The sequence below is a fragment of the Syzygium oleosum genome, unplaced genomic scaffold (genome assembly GCF_021117445.2).
Source record: "Syzygium oleosum isolate NSW1041296 unplaced genomic scaffold, Sole_v2.1 Sole_v2.22, whole genome shotgun sequence".
In the NCBI taxonomy this organism is placed as follows: domain Eukaryota; kingdom Viridiplantae; phylum Streptophyta; class Magnoliopsida; order Myrtales; family Myrtaceae; genus Syzygium; species Syzygium oleosum.
Window position 1 is genome coordinate 780515 of NW_026607506.1, and position 10065 is coordinate 790579.

General features: G+C 43.3%; 1 protein-coding gene across 1 annotated transcript; it reads left to right on the forward strand.

The window, feature by feature from the left end:
- Positions 1-5737: 5737 nt before the first annotated feature.
- On the forward strand, positions 5738-7149 carry LOC115665849 (probable carboxylesterase 2). Its single transcript, XM_056321293.1, has 2 exons — positions 5738-6312; positions 6545-7149. Exons 1-2 carry the CDS (start codon positions 5792-5794, stop codon positions 6993-6995), a joined length of 972 nt encoding a protein of 323 aa, XP_056177268.1. The 5' UTR covers positions 5738-5791; the 3' UTR covers positions 6996-7149.
- The last annotated feature ends 2916 nt before the right edge of the window (positions 7150-10065 follow it).

Consider the following 10065-nt stretch of genomic DNA (forward strand, 5'->3'; position numbering starts at 1 on the left):
AGTGCGGCAGTGTTATGTGTGCCAAACAGCAAAGGGATATGCCCAGGACACGGGGTTGTATATGCCCCTACCAATTCTTGACAATATTTGGGAAGACCTGTCTGTGAATTTCGTGTTTGGTTCTGTCACATACTCGTCGCCTTTGTGGTTGGTGACAGGTTTTCCAAAATGGCGCACTTCATTCCGTGTAGGAAGACATCTGGTACGAAGCATGTAGGGAAATTATTTCTCTCTGAGATTGTTCGCCTCACCGGAGTGCCTAAATCCGTCACTTTAGACATTGATACTCGCTTCCTCAGTCACTTTGGGTGGAAGTTCATGGTGTCTGTTTGGGTGCTTCTTGAACTACGGCAGTACCGCACATGCGCATACTGATGGCCAGACGGAGTCGGTGAATCCTACCCCGGGAAACCTGATCTGAAGTAACGTGGAGATACGCTCAAACAGTGGGACTTGGCTCTAGCTCAGATGGAATTCGCTTACAACAATATTGTATATTCATCGATAGCGAAGTCTCCTTTTTTGCGCGGTTTATACGAAAAGCCCTTTTCATGTTCTTGATGTGATTCACTCCCTGAGCGCACCACGAAGAGCATTGCAGCCCAAAACTTGGTGAAACAGGTGCAGTTGACACGGACTGAGGTGAAATAGAAACTCGAGGAGGCCAATGCCAAGTAAAAACAAGCAACCGATCGACACCGACCATGGTTTCGTAACCATCATCTTAATCCCGATGAATAATTGCGATAGACTCCGTACCTATTGATGTTAAAGTAACAATAAAATTGATTGCTGTGTTGACAATACCTTCATCAAAAAAAGGAAAAAAAAAATCAACAGGCGTGAGTTATGGTGGGTCTGCCTGAACTCAAGAAAGAAGACCTCTATGTGAATACCTCGTTAAATGCTAGTAGGCGCATGAAGAAGAATGAAGACAAAAGATGCAAGCATCTAATGAAGAAGAGCTACTGAAGGCTGAAGACAAAGAATGCCAATAAAGACCATTAAAGAGTTCTCGGATTGCCATGCTTGTCTCCAAATGCATTTATCGTATTGACTTCGTATACGTGCTTTTGTTAACTCCGTGGACCTTCTCGTTTCCCTCATCTAATGTTGTCAGCGTCCGTCCACTATAAAAGGCCGTGAAGTTCATATTCGTAGAATACACCGAAGCCAAAGCATTTGCATTTCAATAAGTTCTCCCTCCATTCGTGCTCTCGTTCCAAATTTCCAAAGTTGTTATTCATTCCTTTCGGTCCAACAATCCCGTCATCGATCTTGTTTTCTTTCGTGTGCAGTAGGTGGGCAAGAAAATGAGCAGGCTTTAAAAGATTCCGGTACTGATTCACCGAGCAAACAACGGTCGCATGGTGCCAAAGAAAATTGTCGCTCGACCTGACGCAAAAGGAGGCCCTATCGGATCTGCATTCCGCCAAAAATCACCTGTCAACCCAATGTAGTTTAGCCTCCAAGTTGCTCCTTTACATCTTCCGTTCAAGCCTCTTCCATAGCAGTGCACCACATGCACGAGCCAGCAAGCTCGATGACGACAAGCTCAACCTACCTCAACTCTCATGGAGGAGACAAGGAGAGCTCGCCGCTCTCTGCAAATTGCCCAAAAAGACACAGGGAAACATAGAAAAAGGAAAAGAGTTTCATACGAGGCTCTTTGCTGTCGCAACGAAATTGCTCGAGGCCTGGCATGTGTCTTCCCCGTAGTTTCTGGACGGAATTGATTGTTGTTTTGACTTTTCATTCATGGCCCAAATGCAGGAGAAATGTACCGTCATAAATGGAGTAGAGATAAAATAAAATAAGTGAGAACATGTGTTTTGTCATCTTCGGTAAATAATTGATGCTAATTTAGTTTATGGATGAACATTTTAAAAGAAGAAATTGTGGTAGCTTAGGACCTGTTTGGTAACTTACCAAATAGTAATTGATTCTGTTTTTTTGTTTCCAGAATCAGTTTGGGAACAGAAATCCGTTTGTTAAATTTTTCGTGCCCGGGCACAATTTTGCAAAAAATTGTGCCTAGAATTAGTTTTGGAACAGAATTAAGAATATAAAAAAAAGTAGCTTCTTGATTCTGGAACAATTTTTTTCAAAACTGATTCTTTTTTATTTTTTTCTTTTTTTTGGTTGTTGTTGTTCTTCGGTCTCGCCACCCGCCGGCGATCGGCCACCGGCCAGGGCCGGCGAGGGCCGCGACGCCCTCGCCCAGCCAAGGCAAGGCCAACCTCGCTGTCGCCACCCAGGTTCGTCACAAACGGGTGACCAGAGCAAATCAACTCAAGAAATCATCTAGAAGCTTGCTGAGCTGTAGAAGTTGTTGTCAGCAAAACAGAATGCACAGTGAAGGCGGTGGAAGAGATATACTCGCCGGACTGAAGAAGAAAGGAGAAGAAGAGAACAAGTTTTGGGGAAGAAGGGTTTCTTGGAGAAGAGAGTGCTTGGTTCCTCTACTCGCGTAGAGGAATTCCAGCAAATCTCTTCCCCTTCTTCCGTCGTCTGTTCACCGTCGCCGGAAAACGATCCCAGTTAATCGCCATTTCGAATACACGAGATACCGTTGTTGGTCGCTTCGGACGCACGAGCCATTCTTGTTCGTCGTTTCTTCGCCATGCCAGAAGACGCCTAGTTCCGTTGCGGTCCCGTTCGTAGGCTACCGTGAAGGTTTTGTATTGTCCATGAATCAGGTAAACCTTCTGCTTCCAATGCTTTGTTTTCTCTATTACATTGAGGCATCGAGCGTCGAATTTAATCAATAATTTCTGGTAAAAAATCTTGTGTAACCGAAGCAGATTTGTGGAATATATTCATGATTCAGAACATTGTATGTGTTGTTTAAAATAAAAATAGTTTGAAAATCAAATCGGAAAATCGTTTTTGAAGTTGCATATCCTATGTTCGACAAAATGCTTAAAAGAAGAACCGAATTGATTTTTGTGAAATCAATGCGTAGAACTCGTTCTTTTATGCTTGATGTACTTAGGTTGATGAATCAATACTGAATCTATATTTTTTTTCATTGATTTTTTGGCATGAACATCGTTGTCTGAGTTGGCTGTGCGTGTAGTTCTCCTTCGCCGGAAATTCATCCCCTCACCAGAGTTGCCCGCGGTTTGAGGCCGCTCCAATCAGTCCATTTCTCATTCTCTGATATGTATATGTATGTTCTCTGTGCTAGAGTTAATAGAGTTTTAGTATATACGATTTCCGAGTTTGAAAATCTCTCACCGGAGTTTGTCCGGCAATGTAGTAACCATCGGCCAACTAGTGGCCGGTGGTGATTCGCGGGTGGCGGCTTAGCGTCGAAGAATATTTTGGTAGTGATTGAAGTGTCGTTTTAAGATTTTTGGCGAAGCTCAGTAAAGACGTGAGAAAGGTGAGCCCTCGGTGAAGCTTTGGTGAGAAAGGTGAGAAAGAAAGCCCTGGGGGAAGAAGACTAGGGGTGATTGGTTTCAGGGTGGGTCGGTTATAGACCTAGAACCTGAAACCGACCCTGTTATATCCGGTTCCTAGTTTTTGGAACCTGAAACCTACCCTGTTTGCCCTGGACCCTGTTTTGGAACCTACCTTGTTTTTTTTATCCGGTTACAGGATCTACCCAAGAACCCTTTTTTTTTTATTCCTTTTTTTGTTTTCATTTTTTCCAGGTAGCAAATAGGAAAATTTATAACTCAAATCAAAGGTTATAAGTTTGACTATGCAAACAATCTTAAGTATTCATACAAAAACATATTATCTTAGTCCCAATAATTTAATGGACGTGATAAAACAGTATAGGTTCCAGTTGGATATGTAGTTTCTTCGTTATAGAAGAAAAATTTTAAGAAAAAGGAAATTGCTCCCTATAATGCTTACAAGCCCTGGAGTTAGACTATCCGCAAATAATGATCACCTCCCTCATCCTTTATGATAGAATGCTTTGAATTCTGGCCATATAAAATTGCAAGTAGACCTCCATATAAAACCGGTTCTAAAATCGGTCCGGGTGGATTTTCACTTGGAACCGAAAACCGGACCGGTTATAACCGGTTCCCAAAAAATGGAACCGGTTCAAACGAGAACCGGTTCCCGCACCTGTTTTTCGGGTGGGCCGGTCCAGTTTTCGGGTAAACCCGGTCCGGTTGCACACCCCTAAAGAAGACCAGAAAAAAGAAATTAAAAAAAAACTAGAAAAAAAAAGAGTCAAATATAATGGAGACCAGATCACATTCTAATTTGGGTGGAGCAGAGGTACAATGGGCCGTAGGTCAAGTCAAGTGAAGGTGCTGTACTAGAAATTGGGCCAAAATGGATTAAACGAAAGAAGTTAGAAACTTGGGCTTGATTTGTTGTGATGGCCCATCAGAAGAGACCCAAATTCAGACAGGGCCCAAAGATCGGTCGGAATTGCGAGTCTGACCCGGACCGCTAGAGTCCGGATCAGACCGGTTAATTGGACCTGGTTCCTTGACCGGGTCCAAAATCTTTTTCTTTTTTCGAAATTAAAAATAAAAATTTCAGAAAATTCAAAAAAAAAAAAAATAATGTGAGAAAAGCTAAAAAAAATATGTAGAATTCTCTTAGTTTAGGGCTTTCAATAAACACTTTAGGCTTGAATAAAAGTTGAATCTAAAATTGAATGAGCCTCCTTACTTTAGGAATTTTTGATTGTAATTGATTGTGCATTTTAAATACTTTGTTTGTTGTTCTCTTTAGAATGGTTAGGACGAAATTTCAAGATTCTTGATTAGTAAAAAAGACTACCTTGGTATGTTGGTTAACAAATAGTCGAGTTTAGGTACCGAAAGGACATTACTTGAAAAGTTAATGTAATCAAGTCTCCAATCTGTAAGAATCTCTGGTTGCGTATGCATCGAGACGATATTCCCACGTCTCGATTTTAGGGTTTCTAGCCAACCTTTAATCGTGGCTAGTGGCGACTCAAAATATAACATGTAAATTTAGACAACAAACGTCACGCGAGATACGGACTTAGGGAGTGTCTCGTAAAGTATCTCTAAACCTACTTTCCGAGGAGGCCCTCAAGGGTTAGGTCGCGACATGTCTTTAGGCCACCGTTAGAATAATAACATGTTGTGAGTTACAAATTCTTGAAATAGTGAACCTCACAATAATTTCTAATTTTTTATTTTTTATTTTTTTGTGACTCAAAACGAGCCGTTATTCTTACAGTAGATTAAGGACCGTCACATAATCATTTCTTCTTCTCAAAAAAGGACCCGAAGTGGACATTATTTCAAATAAAAACTTGAAGTGGCTAAATTAGTTTCAAATATGGACTTGAACTCGGGGGCCGACCAGGCCGGCGAGCTTGAGACATTTCCGGTGTCGGGATATGAGTAATTTTGTCCAAAAAAATCTGGATAAAAACTAACAAACCCTTAAACAAAAAAACCCCAAAATTACTTCTTTCTTTATTTCTTCCCAACTTCTTCTTTCCCAAATTCCACTTAAGACTTATTTGAGACTTATTTAGCCACTTTAGCTTTTTATTTGAAGCAACGCCAATATCGAATCTTTATTTAAGAAAATAGCACTACTTCGAATCTTTATTCGGAATTTTCCCGAAAAGTAACGTGAACACATTTGAATTAGTTCGACATTGACATTCAACACAGAGTTTTGACTAACCTTTTTCTGTTTCTGAAAGTCATAACTACCAAAACTCCTCCCCAATAAATTGGACCCGCTTTGCTTTCTCTGTTTGAGCCATCGCTGTTTCTCGTCTCTCGATTCCTCTTCCTCGCCTATCTCTGACATCTCTCTCTCTCTCTCTCTCATGGATTCATCCAAGGAGATCTTGCTCGAGATCTTCCCCTACATCAGAGTCTACAACAACGGCACCTTCGACCGCCTTGCCGGCTTCGAGATTGCCCCGCCGGGCCTCGACCCCGAGACCCGAGTCGAGTCCAAGGACGTCCTCATCCTCCCTGACACCGGCATCTCCGCCCGAATCTACCGCCCCTCCTCCGCCTCCGCCGCCACGAAACTCCCCCTCGTCGTCTACTTCCATGGCGGGGCCTTCATCATCGCCTCCATCGCCGACCCCAAGTATCACGCCAGCCTCAACGCCCTTGTTGCCGAGTCCAACGTCATCGTCGTCTCCGTTGACTATCGCCGAGTCCCCGAGCACCCTCTCCCCACGGCCTATGATGACTCCTATGCTGCTCTGCAGTGGATCGCTTCCGAGGAAGCCCGGAGCGAGCCGTGGCTCAGGGACCATGCCGACTTTGACCAGCTATTCCTCGTCGGCGACAGCGGCGGCGCCAACATGTCGCACCACTTGGCCATGCGACTCAGGTACGGTACAATAACAAACCCAAAGAAGCTTAGTGAGTCTTTTACTGTTAATTTATTATTAGTAACACCGTGATTTCATTGCCTGTCATACGTATAATTACTATTTTAAAATTTTTAAACAATTTTATATCGAGTAGACACTGAATAATATTATTTATTATGGCAGATAAATTTTACGTAAAATCTTTTTATTCCATTATTTATATAAATTTCTGCATCCATCACCGATAAGGGATGATGTACTGGGCAAGCGGGTCAAGCTCTCGGGGATCGGGATGATACAACCGTACTTCTGGGGCGAGAAACCGATCGGGGCGGAGGTGGCGGACCCTGGCCGGAAGGCGTTGGTGGACAGCTGGTGGCGGTTCGTGTGCGTGTCGGACAAGGGGTGCGACGACCCGCTGATCAACCCGTTCGCGGACGGGGCCCCCGGCGTGGACGGGCTGGCGTGCAAGAAGGTGCTGGTGATCGTGAGCGAGAAGGACATACTGAGGGACAGAGGGAGGCTGTACTACGAGAAGCTGGTGGAAAGTGGCGGGGCGGCGGCGGAGATCATGGAGATCGACGGCGAGGATCACGTGTTCCACATCTTCGACCCGAGCTGCGAGAAGGCCAAGAGGCTGTTCGAACGGGTGGCCGCGTTCGTCAACACCGGTGGTGATGATCGCAAGAAAGGTGCATGATGAAACGAGAGACGTTGGAAAAACTGAGGGAGTTGAAGAAGTTTTCTTATTGCTTTGCCTGTCGCTGCTGTGGTTTCTTTTCCTTGTCATGTTGTCGGTGATCGTCGATACATTCTTGGCCCCGAGAGTGGGGGTAGCTTGTCTGACTTCCTGATCACTTTTGCTGATCATTGTTCTAAAAACTTCAGTAATATGTCTGATTCGTGTTTTGACTTCCGGTGTAAGAAAAATCCTAAACCTGATACATTGATGTCATTTTAGTCCTAAAATTTTTAATTTAAAGCTAATGAAATTATTTCTATTAATTTTGACCCAATATTACTGACGTGGAAGTCAATTGTGCCGAGTAAATTTACCGGCGATAACGTGAATAATTTTTAATAATACCTTTTTGACCTTTTATTTATTTTTTCTTTCCTTTCTTCTTCCTTCGGTGTGTCGCCGGGGCCACTGGCCAGAGGTGAGGTACCTCGCCAAATCCGAGCATTTAAGACCATGATCTTCTTTGCTTTGGCCAAGCTATCCCTGCCAAAAATCGCGGCTGCAGAATTAATGAATTCCCCGCGTGAATGTTCATCCGCAGAATGCATGGCCGTAAATTTCTCTCCCCTTTTCCCGGCTGACATCTTTGCTGAAGACACGGCCCTTCATGACAGCGTGCTGCCCGTGCCAATGTCTTCTCTTCAGCCGCGAAAGATGACAAAATATATGGCCATATCTCCACGCTACAAGGAGAATATTCCTCTGTCCTTCGTTTTCTTTTGTCTGTCGCATGCTTCATTTTCTTTCTTCTTCACATGGGAACATATGATCTTGGGAAAATTCCAAGTAGGGTCTTGAGCGGAGCTATTTTGTTCAAAATAGACATTATTTTAAATAAAGGTACGAAGTAGCAAAGTCAATCTCAAATATGGGCCCTAGTTCGCCGGCCAGCCAAATGTTTACCGGCTAACGAGCAATTGACTTTTCCGGTGAGTAGGAGTTTCACTTCGACGAGGTGAAACTACAATTAGATAGGCACTTCTAAATTTCTGTTTATTGAGCAAATGACCCTCGAAAATTAAAATCAAATTATCGTCATCATCTTCAACAACTTGCTTGTTTTCCTCTTCTCTCTCCGCCGTGAAAATGAACTCCAAACTTCCATTGAAGCTCCGAAACCAAGCTTTGTCTTCTCACATAAAACCTACTTTGTCATGGAATCTCATTCGGCGATGGTTCCTCTCTGTGAGATTTTATGGGACCACTGCCAACTGCTCTAAAAGCTCAAGTTATTAGATGAAAATATATTTTAATATTTCATTATTTTAACACTTCCCCTCACGTTAGTCAGGTCTTTTTGTCTAGTATTAAGCGTGTATATATTTAATTGGGGAGACAAATGGGCCTGAAAAGATTTGAACTCAGGACCTCTAGCTCTAATACCATGTGAGATTTTGTGGAACTACTGTAAATTGATCTAAAAGCTTAAGTTGTTAGATGAAAGCGGTTTAATGTTTAATTATTCTAACACTCTCGAAGATTCTCACTCCAATTTTACTTGCTTTCCTCTTTCACGTGACTTCTTGCGCTCCACCTCCGAAATCCACTGCCACACGGGTCGGTTGATGCGGTCGGTGAGCTCCAACCTGTAGCAAAACGAGAGTGAGCACATGCAAGTTCTTGATCGACAGGCCATGGTTCGTATATGAGAACCTGACCGACTCTGTTGTCAACATGCTCATTCGCGAGCTCGCAACTCACAGTAATAGCGCCAACGCGACTGTTGCCAAGTTGTCGAAGTCAAGTGTGTCGGAGAAGGACCTGCTGGAGCTCTCTCAGGCTTTTGGCGACTTCTTCGCGTGCGACAGTGACATCTCCGTAGAGTTTCAGAGGCTCATGAGCTTGCACAGAATGGAGAACAATGGCCATGGGGATGGCAAGGTAGATGGGAATAAACAAGAAAAAGTAATTTTTGGTTTTATTATTTTTAAGCAAACAATTTTTTAGTCAAATTGTTTAGACAAAAGTGTCCCTGCTCTGATCGATGGAAAAATCACTTGCTCGCTATCAACGAACATTTGGCTAGCCAACAAGCTTAGACCCTTATTTGAGACTGACTAGGCCACTTCAGATCTTCATTTGAAATAAAATTCACCATGGATATTTTTTTTTGAGAAAATGGCTCCACTTCAGATCCTTATTTCGAATTTTCCTAATGATCTTTTTCCTTAGCCCACTCATGCATGTTTTTTCTTTGCCTTCAGTCATTGCCATGCTGTTTTGCCCACTTTTACGGGAAAAGTTGTCCAAAAAGTTCTAAACTTTTTAATTATACCAATTGAGTCTTAAATATTTTCACGTTTTGCCAATTGAGTCAATCTAGCTAATTTTGGCCAGAAATCGCTGATGTGGACGCCGACCTTCCTATGTGGCACGACCGGTGTTAAAGTGAACAAATTTTAAAACTTTTCAACTTTATATTAATTTTTAAAAATTTTATTTTATCTTCTTTGTTTTTCTTCTTCCTTGTTTAATTTTTTCGTTTTTTTTTGTTTAGGCTGGCAGGGGCACGCCAGCCAAGGCCCTGCGATCCTCGTTTGCCAATAGGCGAGGGCTTACAGCCCTCAATCAGAGCTGGGCGAGGGTTGCGAGGCCACCCCCAATGGCCGGCGAGGACTTGTGGCCCTTGCTCAGAGTTGGGTGAGGGCTTGCTACCCTCGCAGCGGCCAAAGAGGGCCGCGACCCCTCGCTCAGATCTGGGAGAAATCCATGCTCACAAAAACAAACCCTAGAGAGCATGGAGAAACTTCACTGTCCCGGGGCCGCTTCAGACAAGATATGCTTGAACAAGCAAATCCATATGGCCACAAACTTTATGTCCTTTGAACGAGCAAATCCATATGGCCACAAACTTTATGTCCTCCGAACGACCAAATCCAAATGGCCTCAAACTTGATGTCGTTAGACAAAGCAGAACCATCATCTGCTCCAAGTTCTTGATTTCCACTTCTTGAGCACATTGGTACTTGTCTATCTCCAGCTTCAATACGCTCTTGGTGACTTGAGTTCCTTTCTTGGCCCTAACTTC

What these genes read in the sequence shown, in the direction of transcription:
- LOC115665849 (XM_056321293.1), top strand. Translation starts at nt 5,792, where the DNA reads ATGGATTCATCCAAGGAGATCTTGCTCGAGATCTTCCCCTACATCAGA. An exon ending in CACTTGGCCATGCGACTCAG is followed by an intron (nt 6,313 to 6,544) that starts GTACGGTACAAT and finishes ATCACCGATAAG; the next exon opens with GGATGATGTACTGGGCAAGC.